General features: G+C 36.2%; 1 protein-coding gene across 1 annotated transcript; it reads right to left on the reverse strand.

Annotated features, from left to right (window-relative positions):
* Positions 1-595: 595 nt before the first annotated feature.
* LOC126278395 (uncharacterized) lies at positions 596-18,989 on the reverse strand. The gene is made up of 3 exons (XM_049978495.1): positions 18,849-18,989; positions 17,092-17,242; positions 596-2,064 (listed from the first exon to the last, which is right to left on the reverse strand). Exons 2-3 carry the CDS (start codon positions 17,230-17,232, stop codon positions 1,393-1,395), a joined length of 813 nt encoding a protein of 270 aa, XP_049834452.1. The 5' UTR covers positions 17,233-17,242; positions 18,849-18,989; the 3' UTR covers positions 596-1,392.
* Between the last annotated feature and the right edge of the window lie 1,897 nt (positions 18,990-20,886).

A 20,886-nucleotide genomic window follows, 5' to 3' on the forward strand; every position in this document is an offset into this window, starting at 1 on the left:
ACTACGAAAAGAGGCTATATATTGTATAATAAGAACTTTCTCACAGTTAATTCGACCATAATCAGAATTACCATATACGGATCCAGAAATATTTGAGGTGAACAGCTTAGCTGATTTGCTCTGTATGTTCAAGAGATGGTGAGTTCCTAATATCTTTTTATTTGCTCTGCAATCCTTCCATCAAGTTGTCCTGTGAATGTGCTCTCATTTTATGCTTATGTTTAATTGTTGGAGACTAGTGAAATTTTTAATAGTCATAGATGCAGGTAATCTTTAAAAATGGTTCATATGGCTCTGAGCACTATGGAACTTTACTTCTGAGGTCATCAGTCTCCTATAACTTAGAACTACTTAAACCTAACTAACCTAAGTACATTACACACATCTGTGCCTGAGGCAGGATTCGAACTTGCGACTGTAGCGGTCGTGCTGTTCCAGACCGTAGCGCTAGAACTGCTCAACCACTCTGGCTGGCACAGGTAATGTTACTTACACTTCAAGTAAGTCTCATCTGGAGCATAAACAGAACTGTAGTTTTGGTCATGACACTCTTATACGCAGTTGCCCAGTAAAAGAAAATATATATTTAGGGTACTCTTCTTTCCATGGATTATCGTTTTATTTTCAGTTTAATAGTGCATAAGGATTATTTATGAAATATACAATAGCAATACTAACTGTTACACTGACATAATATTGATTTCATTACGACATATATAAGTAATATACATACCAAATCTATTAAATACAATATCGAATTCTATTGGCAACAATAAAGAGATGCTGTATGAGACAACAAACCTAATGAAAACAAAATTTCGGTTACAAATATTATAACTAAACAATCGTTTTATTTTCAGTTTAATAGTGCATATCGATTACTTATAAAATATACAATAGTAATACTAACTGCAACACAAACCTAATATTGATTTCATTATAAGATATATAAGTAATATATATATATAAAATCTATTAAATACAATATCGAATTCTATTGACAACAATAAAGAGATGCTGTATGAGACATTAAACCTAATGAAAACAAAATTTCGGGTACGAATATTACAACTAAACAATCGTTTTATTTTCAGTTTAATAGTGCATATCGATTATTTATAAAATATACAATAGCAATACTAACTGCAACACTAACATAATATTGATTTCATTATAAGATATAAAGTATATATATGTATAAAATCTATTAAATACAATATCGAATTCTATTGACAACAATGAAGAGAGACTGAATGAGCCATTAAACCTAATGAAACCAAAATTTCGGTTACGAATATTATAAATAAAAAAATAATTGCCTATCTCGAGAACTGATAATGTTTCATTATATCTGTTATAGTTACCAATAAAAAAATCGTGAAAATTAAGTAATCAAATATTGTTTCCATTGGTCTCAGTATTAGTATAATCGTGATTACCAGTATCTCTACACATATAAAATATATTAAATACAATATCACGTAATATTGATAACAATGAGCCATTATACCTCATAAAATGAAAATTTCGGTTACGAAAGTTATAACTAAAAATTGAATACTTGCCGATGTCAAGAACTGATAACGTTTCATTATTTCTGTTATATCTAAGAATATAAAAATCATGGAAACGAAGTAACCAAACAAAGTTTTCATTGATATCAGTATTAGTATAATCGCAATTATAAGTATCTGTAGACATATAAAATATATTAAATACAATATCACGTACTATTGATAACAATGACGGGATACTGTTTGAGCCATTATACACAACAAAACGAAAATTTCGGTTATGAATGTTATAGTTAAAAAATGAATAATTGCATATGTGAAAAACTGACAATACTCCATTATTTCTATTATAGTTACCAATACAAAAATCGTTGAAATGAAATAAACAAATATTGTTTTCATTGATGTCAATACTAGCACAGTCACTATCATAAGTATCACTGTCATGTGATGTGCTGCTGGTGTCACAGGGTGAGGGAAGCTGCTCCAGTCCTGAGTGCTCTGTGACACTGGGTGGCCAGATCTCCACAGCCACCTCTTCTTCCTGCACCTAAACAATAATATGCCAACTGTCAAAAACCCAAATGGTGGAGGAAACAATGGAACATTTATTCAACTTTCGATCTTCCCACATCAATTTTGTAACAGGTGGACAACTTCAACTGTGTGAAACTATTGTACTACCACAACTATATCAGTAAGATATTGACTTTATTGTGAAAGAAGAAAATATAAAAATTCAGTAAAAGAACCAGGCAAAAAGGAATTTAAACGTCTAAAATATCAGACTGGAGCAAAGTGTATAATGGTTAAGCAGGAATCGTTAGAGAACAGATGCAAGGTTACAGAAGCAAATATATTTTGAGGATAGATAGAAACCACCTATAGAAAAATTAAAGATACCTATGAATGTCAAGAGTTAAGATGGAAACCACTACTAAGCAAAGAGCGGAGTGTTGAATGAAAGAATATACGGAGCGACTATACAAGGGAAATTAACTTGAAGACAATTTCACAGAAAGCAAAGATGAAGACGATTTGGGAGACATGTTACTGCAAGAAGAATCTGACAGAGCACTGAAAGAGCTAAGTAGAAACAAGGGTCCTGGCATATACGAAATTACCTCAGAACTACTAATATCCTTCGGAGAGCCAGTCATAACAAATTTATTCCACCTAACGTGCAAGGTATTTGAGACCGGTCAAACATTTTCAGAGTTCAAGAAGAATGCAAGAATTCCAATGACAAAGAAAGTAAATGTTTATGGGTGTAAATATTACTGAACTACCAGTTTAATAAGTCAAAATACTGACATGAATTATTTGCAGAAGAGTAGAAAAACTGGTAGAAGACGATTTGAGGGAAGATCAGATTTGGATTTCGGAGAAATGTAGGAAAACATGAGGCAATGCTAGCTCTGTAACTCCTCTTGGGAAATAGATTAAGGAAAGACAAGGCTACGTTTATACCACTTCTAGATCTAGTCATTGTTGACTGAAATACATTCTTTGAAATACTGCAGGTAGCAGGGGGAAAATACAGGGAGTGAAATTTGCAGCTTGTATGGAATCCAAATGGCAGTTATAAGAGATGAAGGACACAAAAGGGAAGGACTGGCTGAGAAGCAAGTGGGACATGGTTGTAACCTCCCACCACCATTATTCAATCTGTACATTGAGCAAACAGTAAAGGAAAAGAAAGAAATAATCATGGAAATCAAAACAAGGGCAATGGAATGTAGTCCAATTAAGTCAGGCATTGTTGAGGTAATTGGATTAAAAAATGAGGCATTAAAGGCAGTTGATGTGATTTGCCATCTGGACAGTAAAGTAACTAATGATGGCAGAAATGAAAAGGGTGTAAAACGAAAACTGCCAATGGTTACAAAAGCATTTCTGCGAAACAGAAACTTGTTAACATCGAATATAATTTAAGACTTTTCTGAAAGTAATTGTTTGGAGTGTAGCCTTGCATAGAAGGGAAACGTGGAGACAAGTAGTTCAAACAAAAAGGAAATAGAAGCTTCTAAAATGTGGTACTACAAGAGAATGTTGAAGGAAAGATGGATGGATAGCATAACTAATGAGGACATAATACATACAATTGGTGACAAAAGTTATTTGTTGGACAAATTGACTATAAGAAGTCATCAGCTGATAGGAGACATTCTGAGAAATCAAAGAATCATCTATTAAGTAAATTGGCGAAGTATTAGAGGTAAAAATCGTAGATAAGATGAATATGGTAAGCAGATTCAAATGAATAAATACTGCAGTAACTTCATTTCGAAGTACTTCCACAGGATAGAATAAGATGGAGATACACATTTAACCAGTCTTTAGAGTGAAGACCATGGCAACGTGATGATGTTCTCAGCACAATTTTAAAAATCTGTTGCCGATTCAGTGGGATATTTTCCAATTGAGATTAATATGCTTTGGTAACATCCATCTATTCAGTTGTAGATGAGCAAACTACCCCTAATAATGGACCATTTCATTCTCCCAAGTTTTCTAAAATGTGTTTGAGGAAGTTATCGTGTTAAACTGTGCATAACTTGCTAATCGCTTCTTAGTTTGGACATTTTAAAGGATTCTCCTTAGACAAAACAATACATGATCTCATATATTAGTTACTGGTAGAACTAAAAAAAATATTTCCAGTTATTATAGTTTGTGATGTTTCTACAGACTTTGAGTAAATCATAATATAATACTTGGCAAACTAAGGTATTATGGCAGTAGTTTTTGCAATAACGGATTCTTAACCTCATAACAAAAGGCAGAGTGTCTCATTGACAGAATGTCACAGGAAACTAGCCTAAGAGTGTGTAATCACAAAAAGTGGGGTTCTCAAAGATTGGCATTAAGTCCATGCTTATCTTAAACTTACACAAACATGCTTTCAGTGAATTAGAGACCCCTTCAGCACTAAATTTTTTGATCAGATAAGCATACCACTACTAATCAAGGGTCCAAACTCAGTGTTAATAGACACAGCTCAGATGGTAGCTGATCAAGTCAACATCTAATCCATGCCAGGCATTTTGTCTCCATCTCTCAAACACTCATGTTGTACAAATCTCAAAATGGGATCTACTAGTACAGAAGCAGACTTAAACGATCATACCCGTAATGAAGTACAGCATGTAAAGTTTGATGAGGTTTCCAGTGGATAACAAAGTCAAAAGGAATAAGCACACAAATAAGTTCATGAACAAACACAGAGTAGCATATTCTCCCCTTACAATTATCTGTCATTGCAAGTAGATAGTTAGTTACATGTTCCACAGAACATTTTGCGTGATATATTGTAATGATGTGGAACAAGTCATTTTACATTCACATCGCAAATGAACTTGTATATACAGCTACATTCTGAAGTTTGGTAACTTTTTTCACTAAAAGGGAACACATATACAGATGTGAGTTAGTACTTCCAACCCACCAGCTTTTACACAACTCAGTAATAGAAAGTCTTCTACAGAATGTATGGAGTTTTCAATGATAAACTTTCTCCGTTTGTTACCAATTTTTATTTTCCTGTCTGCCAGACACTTCATGTCACTTGATAAGTGTTGAATTTTTTTTTGCAGTGTTATGCACTCCTTTTTGTGCTAAAAACAACCTTAATGTGGTGTAATGAATGTCATTTTTCCTTCTGGTATTATAAATATGTACCTCAATATTCGTTTTGAATTGTAGTGCATTAATTATAACAAACTTCATGAGGGAATAAATATATGGTGAAACAATAGTCACAATGTCCACCTCAAACACATGTGCACAGGATGACCACAGGTGAGCACCAAATATTATACTTGCAGCACGTTTTGCGCAATGAAGACTTGCTTCCCTAAAGATAAGTTGTTCCATAACGTTTGTCCATATGACATTACTGAATGAAAATATGTGAACTTACTGATTTGTCTGTCAGAAAAGTTTGCAATCATTCTAAACGCAAGTGTGGCTGAACTAAGTTGTTTTACCAATTCCAAATGCGTTTTTTTTTATAAAAAAACCGTGGTGTAGGGGTAGCGTCTTTGATTCATAATCAAAACGTCTTCGGTCCCGGGTTTGATCCCCGTCACTGCCTAAATTTTGATAAATAATCAGCATTGACGGCCGAAGACTTCCGGCATAAAAAGTCAGCCTCATTCTGCCAACGGCCTTGTCAAAGAGGGCGGAGGAGCAGATAGAGGTTCAGGGCACTCTCTTGTCCTAGGTGTGGGAAAATGCCCCTAAAGGTGGAAGAATCAGCAATGATCAACGACATGAGGATGCAGAAGGCAATGGAAACCACTGCATTAAAGACACGTAACGTGTATCCACAGGACATGTGGCCTGTAGTTGAAGAAGTGTCATAAAGATTCCGGAATAGTCCCCCATTCGGATCTCCGGGAGGGGACTGCCAAGGGGGAGGTTACCATGAGTAAAAGATTGAATAATCAACGAAAGGATAACGTTCTACGAGTCGGGGCGTGGAATGATGTCAGAAGCTTGAACGTGGTAGGGAACTAGAAAATCTGAAAAGGGGAATGCAAAGGCTCAATCTAGATATAGTAGGGGTCAGTGTAGTGAAGTGGAAGGAAGACAAGGATTTCTGGACAGATGAGTATCGGGTAATATCAACAGCAGCAGAAAATGGTGTAACAGGTGTAGGATTCGTTATGAATAGGAAGGTAGCGCAGAGGGTGTGTTACTGTGAACAGTTCAGTGACTGGGTTGTTCTAATCAGAATCGACAGCAGACCAACACTGACAACGATAGTTCAGGTATACATGCCGACGTCGCAAGCTGAAGATGAACAGATAGAGAAAGTCTATGAGGATATTGAAAGGGTAATGCAGTGTGTAAAGGGGGACGAAAATCTAATAGTCATGGCCGACTGGAATGCAGTTGTAGGGGAAGGAGTAGAAGAAAAGGTTACAGGAGAATATGGGGTTGGGACAAATATTGAAAGAGGAGAAAGACTAATTGAGTTCTGTAACAAGTTTCAGCTAGTAATAGCGAATACCCTGTTCAAGAATCACAAGAGGAGGAGGTATACTTGGAAAAGGCCGGGAGATACGGGAAGATTTCAATTAGATTACATCATGGTCGGACAGAGATTCCGAAATCAGATACTGGATTGTAAGGCGTACCCAGGAGCAGATATAGACTCAGATCACAATATAGTAGTGATGAAGAGTAGGCTGAAGTTCAAGGCATCAGTCAGGAAGAATCAATACGCTAAGAAGTGCGATACGGAAGTTCTAAGGAATGACGAGATACGTTTGAAGTTCTCTAACGCTATAGATTCAGCAATAAGGAATAGCGCAATAGGCATCACAGTTGAAGAGGAATGGACGTCTCTAAAAAGGACCATCACAGAAGTTGGGAAGGAAAACATAGGTACAAAGAAGGTAGCTGCAAAGAAACTATGGGTAACAGAAGAAATACTTCAGCTGATTGATGAAAGGAGGAAGTACAAACATGTTCCGGGAAAATCAGGAATACAGAAATACAAGTCGCTGAGGAATGAAATAAATAGGAAGTGCTGGGAAGCTAAGTCAAAATGGCTGCAGGAAAAATATGAAGACATCGAAAAAGATATGATTGTCGGAATGACAGACTCAGCATACAGGAAAGTCAAAGCAACCTTTGGTGACATTAAAAGCAACGGTGGTAACATTAAGAGTGCAATGCAGAGGAGAGAGCAGATAGGTGGAAAGAATACACTGAAAGCCTGTATGAGGGTGAAGATTTGTCTGATTTGATAGAAGCAGAAACAGGAGTCGATTTAGAAGAGATAGGGGATCCAGTATTAGAATCGGATTTTAAAAGAGCTTTGGAGGACTTACGGTCAAATAAGGCAGAAGGGATAGATAACATTCCATCAGAATTTCTAAAATCATTAGGGGAAGTGGCAACAAAACGACTATTCACGTTGGTGTGTAGAATACATGAGTCTGGCGACACACCATCTGACTTTCGGAAAAGCATCATCCACACAATCCTGAAGACGGCAAGAGCTGACAAGTGCGAGAATTATCGCACAATCAGCTGAACAGCTCATGCATCGAAGCTGCTTACAAGAATAATTTACAGAAGAATGGAAAAGAAAATTGAGAATGCGCTAGGTGACGATCAGTTTGGCTTTAGGAAAAGTAAAGGCACGAGAGAGGCAATTCTGACGTTACGGCTAATAATGGAAACAAGGCTAAAGAAAAATCAAGACACGTTCTTAGGATTTGTCGTCCTGGAAAAAGCGATCGACAATATAAAATGGTGCAAGCTGTTCGAGATACTGAAAAAAGTAGGGATAAGCTATAGGGAGAGACGATTCATACACAATATGTACAACAACCAAGAGAGAACAATAAGAGTGGACGATCAAGAACGAAGCGCTCGTATTAAGAAGGGAGTAAGACAAGGCTGTAGCTTTTCGCCCCTACTCTTCAATCTGTACATCGAGGAAGCAATGATGGAAGTAAAAGAAAGGTTCAGCAGTGGAATTAAAATACAAGGTGAAAGGATATCAATGATACGATTCGCTGATGACATTGCTATCCTGAGTGAAAGTGAAGAAGACTTAAATGATCTGTTTAACGGAATGACCAGTGTAATGAGTATACAGTATGGTTGCGAGTAAATCGGAGAAAGACGAAGGTAATGAGAAGTAGTAGAAATGAGAACAGCGAGAAACCTAACATCAGGATTGATGGTCACGAAGTCAATGAAGTTCAGGAATTCTGCTACCTAGGCAGTAAAATAACCAATGACGGACGGAGCAAGGAAGACATCAAAAGCAGGCTCGCTATGGCAAAAAAGGCATTTCTGGCCAAGAGAAGTCTACTAATAACAAATACCGGCCTTAATTTGAGGAAGAAATTTCTGAGGATGTACGTCTGGAGTACAGAATTGTATGGTAGTGAAACATTGACTGTGGGAAGACCGGAACAGAAGAGAATCGAAGCATTTGAGATGTGGTGCTATAGACGAATGTTGAAAATTAGGTGGACTGATAAGGTAAGGAATGAGTATGTTCTACGCAGAATCGGAGAGGAAAGGAATATGTGGAAAACACTGATAAGGAGATGGGACAGAATGATAGGACATCTGCTAAGACTTGAGGGAATGACTTCCATGGTACTAGAGGGAACTGTAGAGGGCAAAAACTGTAGAGGAAAACAGAGATTGGAATACCTCAAGCAAATAATTGAGGACGTAGGTTGCAAGTGCTACTCTGAGATGAAGAGGTTAGCAAAGGAAAGGAATTCGTGGCTGCATCAAACCAGTCAGTAGACTGATGACCAAAAAAAAAAAAAAACCTCTAGATGTATGGAACTGAATATATTGTGTCGTTTTAATATTGGGGGTGAGATCATACAAGGAACTTGTCAATGAAACTTTAAGAAACTTTGTTTACTATTTCTTCTGTTTATTCACATGTTCTTGGATTGATGGCAATACTTCTTTCATCTGCAAAAGGAACTAATTCTGCCTGTTGTATACTAAATGTAAGATTGTTGACACATTTGAGGAGCAGCAGAGGAATACATAAATGGTTTCTCCCATGTCCAATTTATGTTCCTGGACCATATTGCTCAATTTGCTAAGTACAACTTTCTGAGTTTTTTGTTGGAGATAACACTATCCACTGGTTCCCTATATTATCAATTCCATGAAACTTCTATTTTTCTAGGAGAGTGTTGTGATTTGCACAGTGAAATGCTTGCATAGTTTGCAGAAAATACCAACCGGTGCTATCCACTGGTTCCCTATATTATCAATTCCATGAAACTTCTATTTTTCTAGGAGAGTGTTGTGATTTGCACAGTGAAATGCTTGCATAGTTTGCAGAAAATACCAACCGGTGCTATTTCATTATTTAATGCTCCTAAAATTTGCTGAGGAAATATGTAAATAGCGTTTTCATTTGAGCAATTCTTCTGAAATCCAAGCTGTGATTTGCTGAGGTTATTATTGTTTTCCAGATGTGGTATTATTCTAGGCTACATCAGGTTCTCAAAAATTTTGGAAATTGGTGTCAGCATGTACTTACTGACACTGTTGCCTCAAAAAATTACTAAATGGAACACCAAACAGTTTTCAAAGAAACCTTGGATCACTACAGATATTAAAGTGTCTTTAGAAAGGAAAAGAAAATTGTATGAGGCAGCAAGAATTAGTAAAGACCCAGAAGTAATTTTATGCTTTAAATATTATTGTAACGTACTGGGAAAAGTTGTCAGAAAATCAAAAACTATGTATATCAGAGTTGAAATTAACAACTCGGGCAATAAAATTAAAACAGTATGGAATATTCTTAGAAGAAAGACAGCAAAAGTAACCACTGGGGTAGATAATATTACTATTAAAGATAATGATAGCATCTTAACCAAGAGCACACAAGTAGCTAACGTATTTAACAACCATTTCTTAAATGTAGGTAAAACAATTGATGAGAATACTGCAAAAGAAAAAGCCATGCAGTATATGGACGAGTCAGTCTTGAGAAACCCTAGTCAGATTAATTTTCGCCTAACAAATACTTGTTAAAATAAGGAAAATCAATAAATCTTTGAAAAATAAATGTTCTGTTTGAGTAGATGACATCTCTAAGAAGATATTAAAACAATGTGAAGCAGTTATAGATGACATACTGAGTCACATCTGTAATGCATCACTAACTCAAGACATTTTCCCTGACAGGTCAAAATATGCCATTGCCAAGCCTCTCTACAAATAAGGGACACCACAGATGTCAATTATAAAAACCAGTATACTTGCTCCAGCATTTTCAAAAAATTGTAGAGAAAGTAATGTGCTCAAGAATGGATAGCCATCTCAGCAGTAGTAGAGTACTTAGTAAATCACAGTTTGAATTTCAAAAATTCTGTTCCACTGAGAGAGCAATATACAATTTGACTGCCCACATAATGGAGAATTTAAATAGTTAAATATCACCAACAGGAATTTTCTGTCACTTACTCAAAATGTTAGATTGTGTGAACCATGATATAATGTTACAGAAATTACAATTGTATGGATAAATGGAATAGCATGTCAGTTGTCTAAGTCATATCTACAGAACAGGAAGCAAAAAGTTTCTTTATATGTTTTAAGTGATTTAAGGAAGTTTATCACTTCATATAACTGGGGTGAAATTCCAAAAGGTGTTCCACAGGGTTCGATCATGGGCCCCCTTCTGTTCTTGATGTATGTGAATGACCTCCCTTCTTATCTGAGACAAGAAGCTAAACTGACACTGTTTGCTGATGATACAAGCATCATTAATAATCCAGTTAAAGAAACTCCAATATCAAATTATACAAATAATGTCTTTGGAAAAGTTATTGATTGTTTTGTTTTTTTTCGAATGGGTATGCTCTGACCTTTGAAGAAATATTGTACATACAATTTTCTACTGCAAAGAGTACAGTTCCTTGAATAAATATAACACATCAACAGAAGTTAGTAGCCAGGGTAGAGCATACTAAGTTTTTGGATGTACATATAGCTAAGAATCTTAATTGGGAAATTCATAGTTTGAATGTCCTAAAGCGACTAGGTTCAGCAACTTTTGCAATCAGAGTAATTGATAATTTTGAGGATATAGAAATTAGGAAGCAATCATACTTTGCATACTTTCACTCTCTGGTGTCATATGGAATAATATTCTGGGGTAAATAAACACTTAGGCAAAAACTATTCACTGCTCAAAAGAAAGTGGTTAGAATAATGTTTGGGGCTCATAGTTGTACATTTTGTAGGGATCTCTGTAAAGTGTAAGGAATTCTTACAACAGTCTCACAGTACATTTACTAATTAATGAAATTTGTTCTCAACAACATGGTCCAGTTTAAAAACAACTTTGCCATTCATGATTACAATACCAGAAGAAAGAAATACATTATCCTCTACTTAACCTATCTTTGGCACAGAAAGGGACATAATATGTCGCTGTAAAACTTTTCGATAAATTACCAGATGAAATAAAATGTCTTACAGACAGCAGTAGCAGTTTTAAAAATTAATAGAAATCAGATCTCCTTGACAACTCCTTCTGTTTCACAGATGAATTTTTGAATAGGAATAAATAAATCTATAGGTATAATATATGTATTTTGCCTATTGGTTATGAACTGTAGATTAAAACTTAAGAAACTGCAAAAAGGTGGGAATTTAAGGAGATGGAACTTGGATAAACTGAGTAAACCAGAGGCTGTACAGAGTTTCAGAGAGAGCACAAGGGAACAATTGACAGGAATGGGGGAAAGAAATACAGTAGAAGAAGAGTGGGTAGCTTTGAGGGATGAAGTAGTGAAGACAGCAGAGGATCATGTTGGTAAAACGACGAGGGCTAGTAGAAATCCTGGGGTAACAGAAGAAATATTGAATTTAATTGATGAAAGGAGAAAATATAAAAACGCAGTAAATGAAGCAGGCAAAAAGGAATACTAACGTCTCAAAAATGTGATCGACAGGAAGTGCAAAATGGCTAAGCAGGAATGGCTAGAGGACAAATGTAAGGATGTAGAGGCTTATCTCAGTAGGGGTAAGATGGATACTGCCTACAGGAAAATTAAAGAGACCTTTGGAGAAAAGAGAGCCACATGTATGAATATCAAGAGCTCAGATGGAAACCCAGTTCTAAGCAAAGAAGGGAAGGCAGGAAAGTGCAAGGAGTAAATAGAGGGTCTATACAAGGGCGATGTTATTGAGGACAATGTTATAGAAATGGAAGAGAATGTAGATGAAGATAAAATAGGAGATATGATACTATGTGAAGAGTTTGACAGAGCACTGAAAGACCTGAGTCGAAACAAGGCCCCAGTAGTAGACAACATTCCATTAGAACTACTGACGGCCTTGGGAGAGCCAGTCCTGACAAAACCCTACCATCTGGTGAACAAGATGTGTGAGACAGGTAAAATACCCTCAGACTTCAAGAATATAATAATTCCAATCCCAAAGAAATCGGGTGTTGACAGATGTGAAAATTACCGAACTATCAGTTTAATAAGTCACAGCTGCAAAATACTAACGCGAATTCTTTGCAGACGAATGGAAAAACTGGTAGATGCCGACCTCGGTGAAAATCAATTTGGATTCCCCAGAAATGTTGGAACACTTGAGGCAATACTGACCCTACGACTTATCTTAGAAAATAGATTAAGGAAAGGCAAACCTAAGTTTCTAACATTTTTAGATTTAGAGAAAGCTTCTGACAATGTTGACTGGAATACAGTCTTTCAAGTTCTAAAGGTGGCAGGGTTAAAATACAGGGAGCGAAAGGCTATTTACAATTTGTACAGTAACCAGATGGCAGTTATTAGAGTCGAGGGACATGAAAGGGAAGCAGTGGTTGGGAAGGGAGTGAGACAGGGTTGTAGCCTCTCCCCGATGTTATTCAATCTGTATATTGAGCAAGCAGTAAAGAAAACAAAAGAAAAATTCGGAGTAGGTATCAAAGTTCATTTAGAAGAAATAAAAACTTTGAGGTTCGCCGATGACATTGTAATTCTGTCAGAGGTAGCAAAGGACTTGGAAGAGCAGTTGAACGGAATGGACAGTGTCTTGATAGGAGGATATAATAGGAACATCAACAAAAGCAAAACGAGGATAATGGAATGTAGTCGAGTTAACTCGGGTGATGCTGAGGGAATTAGATTCGGAAATAAGACACTTAAAGTAGTAAAGGAGTTTTGCTATTTGGGAAGCAAAATAACAGATGATGGTTGAAGTAGAGAGGATATAAAATGTAGACTGGCAATGGGAAGGAAAGCGTTTCTGAAGAAGAGAAATTTGTTAACATCGAGTATAGATTTAAGTGTCACGAAGTCGTTTCTGAACGTATTTGTATGGAGTGTAACCATCTATGGAAGTGAAACATGGACGGTAAATAGTTTGGACAAGAAGAGAAAAGAAGATTTCGAAATGTGGTGCAACAGAATAATGCTCAAAATTAGATGGGTAGATCACATAACTAAGAGGAGGAATTGAATAGGATTGGGGAGAAGAGAAGTGTGTGGCACATCTTGACTAGAAGAAAGACCGGTTGGTAGGACATGTTCTGAAGCATCAAGGGATTACAAATTTAGCGTTGGACAACAGCGTTGAGGGTAAAAATCGTAGAGGGACGCCAAGAGATGAATACACTAAACAGATTCAGAAGGATGCACGTTGCAGTAAGTACTGGGAGATGAAGAATCTTGCACAGGATAGAGTAACATGGAGAGCTGCATCAAACCAGACTCAGGACTGAAGACCACAACAACAACAACAAGGGCATGGGATGGGCAACAAAAATTTTAAGCATTTTTTTCTTTTCTTTTTTTTTGAAAAAAGAACCTTCATTCATTTGTGCATTTCTTATGCACTTGACACATTCCACATCATAACTGTTACCATGAGATTGACCTATGGAACTTGGAAGTAACTAACTAATTAACTCTCTCCATTAAGTTTCTTTGCTAGAATGCTGCTGGACCCTACTGTGACCTACAGCTGGATGACGCTCTTCCCCTCCCATGTCAGGTAACAAGTCAAATTTATTTGGCTTTGTTAGTTCAAACATAGATGATGTTGAAGAGCTGTTCTCCTTTCGTCTATTGCTTGTTACCTTTACTCAGTTCCCAAGATAATTTACCTGCTTCAGCCTATCTAGTTTAAATTTCATGTGGTCTAATTCTGCCTGAAGGGCATAAATCTTTGTCTCCAGCTCAGCATTTCTCTTCTAAATAGTAGAATGACGGATTAAGCTGCCCACGACAAAGTGGCTGCTATCAGTAGCATTAACAGAGGCTTCACCTATTGCTCCCAAGCTCACAGTTGAGAGGGGAACACCAGCAGGCAGTCTGACATGTTAGCAAACACCAGTCGATATCGTAAACCACTAACCAGGTATACGTTGTAGGTGCCAGGTAAGCAACAAGGGACCTGCTCAGACAATGCATTATGAGAAACATGACAACGTTCAGAAGCATTACATTGCGGCATGTTACAGCTTTCAAGCACGCATGTATGCAACCCCTGAAAGGAAACATTGTCATCTCTTTGTGCATTAATCTTTTTCATACTTGTCACTAATTCCTGAGAATGTCTTTCAGACAACTGTGCAACCTGTTTTGTGGTATTTTACACATTTTGCTCATTTTATATTCGATGCTAACAAGAAGTGCTTAATGTCATGATGTTTTCATTGTGTTTTGCTATATTTGATTTTTCATTTTTTTCGGTAATTTATGTGGTAAATGAAGAACCTGTAAAAGAAAATGCTGTAAAATGTTAAAATTATCTGAGCTATAATTGCAGCTGTGTCAACACAACTCTGTTGCTGTTTTTCATCATTAGCAGTAAAATTTGGAATTATTCTGGGATTTTAACTTTTAGAATCCTTTTAACTATGTTTCAAGTTCATTTATTGATTATCGAGGGATTTGCCGACAGCTGGTGCGAAGATACCTGTCATCTGAGGTAGGTGTGGTTTTGGTGCCCATCGATCTGCCTTGTTGAATTAGTGAGTCTGGCCTACCAAGCAGGTCACGGGGTGCATAATGATGGTATATAACATTGAAGTATGAAAAATAGGCAAGAACAGTAATATTTGTACACTTATGTCAGTTTTGTACGATTTGCATGTCAGCAGAGTGAGTCCAACTTGAGTGAGGTGTACTTAATCACATATTTCGAGTGGAAAATATACACAAAGATTTATAATTGATTTATGAGTAGTTTTATATTAAATGAGACAACAGACATTTTTTTGTGATGACCTTATGAAAACTGAAGGCAATGGATGCACAGAGGACACTGAGCAAGGTGGATCAGTGGCTAGCACACTAGACTCAGTTTGAAAGGATAGCGTTTAAAATCTGGATGAGGCCAACCTGACTTTAGATTTATCTGTGATTTCCCCAAATCCTTTGAGGCAAATACCAGGATGATTCCTTTGAAAGGGCGTGGCTCATTTCCTTGCACATCCTCAAAACAATCCGAACTTATGCTGTATATCTAATGACTTCGATTTTGACAGAATGTTAAACACTAAACTTCCTTCGTTGCTTTGCACTGATGTGTGGACAAACAGTAGAGAATGTGCGGATTTTCTTCTCTAAACATGAAGTACAATTCATTCGGAGTTTAATATAAACTGTTACTGATTATAAGAAACTTTTCTCATCATTTCAATGCATTTTTACAAAAGCTAATCAAAAATAACTTTAAACAACCATGTAAAAACGTATGGATCACAAGCAGGATCAACATCTCTTTAGAAATAAGAGGTGAAATGAATTTTGCTCGAAGGAGTAGAGATTCTGCAGCAGTTAAACACTACAAAAGCTACTGAAAACTACTGTGTAAAGTTATTAAAAATTAAGAAACATGCGTGTATGTAAGAAATCAGTAATTCTGACAACATTCTGAAGGCTACATGAAATTTAGTGAGACGAGAGACAGGGAAATTGGCTACAGAAAAGGATAACATCACTACAAAACTGAATGAAGGGACAATATATGATGAATCATAAGTAGCAAATATATTTAATAGTCATTTCTTAAATACAACAGAAAACATCAGAACAAACAGTTCAAGAGCAAAATCACAGCAGTAAGTTGAAAATGTAGCTTTCATAATATTCACTCATATGAGTGAATGTATCACCAACTTCTCCTTCTGAAATTAAGGAAATCATACATTCTCTCAAAAATAAAAGTTCATCTGGTTTTGATGGTGGTTCTTATAGGGTATTAAAGATTTGTTCCCTTGTAATAAGCACTGTCTTATTTATTGACTCTTTAAGAAAGATGATAGGAGAGATGTCAGTAACTACATGCTGCCATAAGTTTCCAAAGCTTCCTCATGATGCATATTGTAAATAATCCAATGCAGTTAAAAACAATTGTGCACATAAGTACCATACCTGAAGGAAACATACCATTGAATGTTTCATATTAAGGCTGTCTTTAGCACAACAAGGGGTGCACAATGGTGGAATAAAAATATTTGATCAAAGTAAAATTTGCAAGCAAACTAAAAAAAGTTTCTAACTGACAAGTCCTTTAATCTGTAGAAAAAGTTCCATTACTGTATGGTGTAAAAGTTTGTTGGCAAGAATTACTAACTTACACTGGTATACATAGTTAAGAAGGGACTTTATTAATGTTCACCATGTAGCCATTTTTAAAAATTAAGTTGTGATGTATATGTAAGATTACTCATACCACATTTTACAATTTGATCTGCAAATGATCAGAAGAACATGAAACTATCTAAGTACGTATTTACAGCATCACGTTATGTGGAGGAGTAAGAAAAACACTTTGATAGGGTATGTGTCACAAAGATACATCATTAGGAACTCAGTAACTGTCAAACGTGAACTTTTGGAGTAAGTAATTCTCCAGTACTGTGCAAAAAGTCGATAGCCTAATGCAACATCGAAAATACAGTAAACTAATAGAATTCAGTATTCAGAACCAGTAATTAACCTAAATAATAGGTAGGAAGAGTTACAAGTGGCGAGTCGCGATAGCCCAATGGCAGGTCCTTTGGCATTTCACTGATATAGGAAGGCTGTCATGTTACCATGGGAAGCAGCGCCCAAGTTGAGTTGCCTGCTATGTGCATCTCATCAACTGACTCGTCATGTACGCAAGCAGAATCTGATGCCACCTCGTCAACATCAGCTTCAATTTCTGTGTCGTTTACACTTCCCTGGTCACTCATTTTCAACTCTCTGAAATACAGAAAACACAATTTATAAATTATGGGTTCTGCCTTTTTGCCAACACACAGTTTTTTTCTTTTTACCCAAAAATGTTGTAGCACCTTTGTGCCATCATCAGTGGGTTTTTGTTTATTGAAAAACTGGAAAAAGTGAACGTATTTCAGGTTGTAACTAATTTAACAAAGTGAGTCTAAAAGAAGTTTTTGTTCGTTTTGCTTCTTATCGTGATTTTAAATTATATGGTTTTGCAGGACTACTAGCATGGTTTCCTGCACTGATAGCTTGTCATCTGCAAACCAAAAGATGTAAGTCTGAATTTCATGGGTGAGTTAACAGATCCCTTGATTTTTTGAAAACGTGATTTTGACATGTCAAATGTTTCATGTATATATGTGTTACTATTAATTTTTTGTTGTGACTAATCCTTCTTCTTTTGCATTCCAAGGACACTGTGTGCACATGTTAATGCACTTTGCGTAATTTCTTTCTTTATAAACGCCTTTTTATTACGTAAAATGCGGTGAACACTATGTTAGTCCTATGTATACTAACTGAAAAGTGATGCATGTCAGTTAATATATTCCTGATCTGTTGAGCTTGTCTGTGGGTGTCTCCTATGTTCTGAGTTTTTTCTATGTTGTATTGCCTGTCCTATATGCTGTTTGAAGTACCTCTTTATTCAATATGTTGCCTATTCTGTGGACAATTTTGTTACTGTAGGTGAATACGTACCATTTTGTTTTGTGTGTGAAGACTTCCAGCCCACATATTTTGCTTATGTTTTCTCAGTATTCAAATATCATGCAGTATTTTGGAAAACTGTGGCATATGAGTACAGAATTAATGGAAATAGTAGACCATATGTCATCATGCAGGCAGCTATTGAGGAAATATAAACTACTACCACTTCTTTGTATATACCTACCAGATAATGCAATAATAGTAAATGATACTAAACAGTAGCAGTCCACATATCACCCATAATGCATCTGTACATAGCTACTAAACATAAGAAATAAATTATCCACATATACAAAGGACAAATACAGCATTATCACATTCCCCATCCTGGCATCAAACTCTATAATACATTACCCACTTCCACAATAGTAATAACAGAAATAAACAGTTTTAAATAAGTCTTGAAGGGTTACTTGATTGAGCACCGATTCAATGCAGTAATGGAGTATCCAAAAAATAAAACTGTAACACAAATTAAAATTGAATTTCTTAAATATATAAGAGGCATACTGTATTGTGTGATATCACTTTTGTTGACATGATGTGTGGGAAAAATTTCAAAAATTGTGTTTAGTTACTAAGGCAAGATCCAGTATCTTTTTTATACTGCAGAGTCCTTGATTCACAGAACTAATAAATTATCAAAACTAAAGGGTATTGCATTTTGCACTCAGATAATTAAAGAATAATTAGTCCTATACATGTGGCCAGTTAAGCCAAATTCCAGCCAGTGTCAAGATTAACCTAACTTAATCTAACGGCTTAATAGTGTTGCAGGGGGAATCAAACTTAGAAGTTCACAACAAGTAAGATAAGTAGTAGTACAATTACAAAATCATTTTGAGCATGCTGAATTGATGTAGTTTGTACATACCTGAGATATATGTTGCTACAGTCCTTAAAAGATTTTCGACAGCAGTTACAAACACTTCTACAGTTCGAATCTTTTCCTTCAGTTAGATTTAGATTGCCCCTGTCTTTTATAATCACAGAACAGTCATCTCTTGCACTTTGGTTTCAGCTAACGTAGCTCCCGCCTTCCACTGTACTGCTTCGAGTTAAGGCCAGAATGTGGTTCCGGTGCTACTGACGTATGCCACGACGTCACCATGTAACGTTGACAGCTAAATTCACTGTGCTATAAGTCACTTAATACTGGCTGGTCAGAAACAGTCTGAAAATCTCGTAAGGGTGTTGCAGGGACGATTGTGCTGAGAAATAACTGTTAAGAAAAACATTTCATACGTTGCGCGGTTTCAGTGTTATTTAGCATTGAAGTTAGCCAATCAGGTCTTTCGCGCGCAAATTCAAACACTTTTACACGTTAAAATGCTTCAAGACATAGATATCTGTTAACCCGGGAGTTAAAATTGTTTAAATGTTCATTGTCAGTTAAATGCGCCTTTTTCGGAAGTGATAAATTTAAGCTACGTGAGCAAAAGCTAAGTGTTTTTGCTTTGGGGAAACAAAACGAAGATCAAGTTTGACAACAGTGTCTCTGGCAGGCCGCTCAAATTTGGACGCGCGACGATCTCATTGGCTAACTTCAATGTTAAATAACTCGGAAACGACGCAAAGTATCGATTTTTTCCTTACTATTTATTCTCAGCACAGCTTCCCCTACAACATTCTTACAAACTTTTCAGACTGTTCCTGCTAATCCTGCACACAAACCAAGGCTGTTTTAAGGGGGGCAGAGAAAATGATTAAACAAATGATCCAAGTCTAAGTTGTAGAAGAAATAGAGACAAGGAAAAATTATCACAAGAAAAAAGTAGGGAGATGAAATATGAAACAATATACAAGTAATGTAGGAAACACTGTCACACATATACCAGATAATTTACTGGGCTTTCTGAAATAGCAGCTGAAGGGTGGTGCCAACACATCAGTGAAGTAACACTTCGATATCCAGAGAAGAGCCAATCGACGATACTCCAGCATGTAAGGAATGTGAAAAATGTTTTCTGAAAGTCATCACCTGCATAACATTTAACTTTAAATGAAGTGAAAAATGATTCGACAGAAATATGCAGAATACGTGAAATCGGCAGACGTGTATGAACAGATTAATGTAATAAATGTAAGTAGAACTTACACTCATGAACAGAAATGAGTGTAACAAAACAAGTTTCTTTAAACTGGAAATTCTGTTACGAAAAATATCGATGCCCCAAACTGTTAAACCCATGTTCTACATAGCATTAGGGGCCATCATATGAATAAACACTTGAAAAACGTTTGAAGTACCAAACAAACCTCAAAGGAGGTTCCAATGTCTGCAAAGAAATTCATAGAGGTTTCTTTGCGAATTTGGGGACGAATTCTCTTCCTAGCACAGTGAAAGCGACGCCATAAACGAAACAAGAAATGTAATTAGAAAAGCCGAGAACATCCATTGCGAATTCTAGACAGTGATAAGTGCAGTCATGTACATCAAATCAGTGAGCAATATCTATATATACAGGATAATTGACTATGTGCTATATCAGGCGACACTTTAGGGGCAGTATTTCTAAATCATAATAAATGCATTACCAGTAATAACTTAAACCCAGACAAATTTCACTTGGGTAGTTAGGCTCTAAGGTTCGCAGTAAATGTTGACAGCTGAGCTAAAAAAAAAAAAAACAAGCCAAAAGGATTTTTAGCCAATGTGGTGATAATTTAAAGAAATAGAAAAGATGATAGGTCAGACCAACGAGTAGAAATGTTTAACGAGAAACAGGAATCTAAAAGCAAAGTACTGATAAATTCTCAACAAAGCAATCCAGAAAAAATGATTTTATGCTATTTTACCAGAATGTTCGGTCACTATGCAAAAAGTGAATAGAACTGGAAATGGTGATTTCAGATTGATTCTTCTCTGTTGTGTTCTGAATGATCACTGGTTAAGAGAAGGTGTATTACAT

The sequence above is a fragment of the Schistocerca gregaria genome, chromosome 6 (genome assembly GCF_023897955.1).
Source record: "Schistocerca gregaria isolate iqSchGreg1 chromosome 6, iqSchGreg1.2, whole genome shotgun sequence".
In the NCBI taxonomy this organism is placed as follows: Eukaryota; Metazoa; Arthropoda; class Insecta; order Orthoptera; family Acrididae; genus Schistocerca; species Schistocerca gregaria.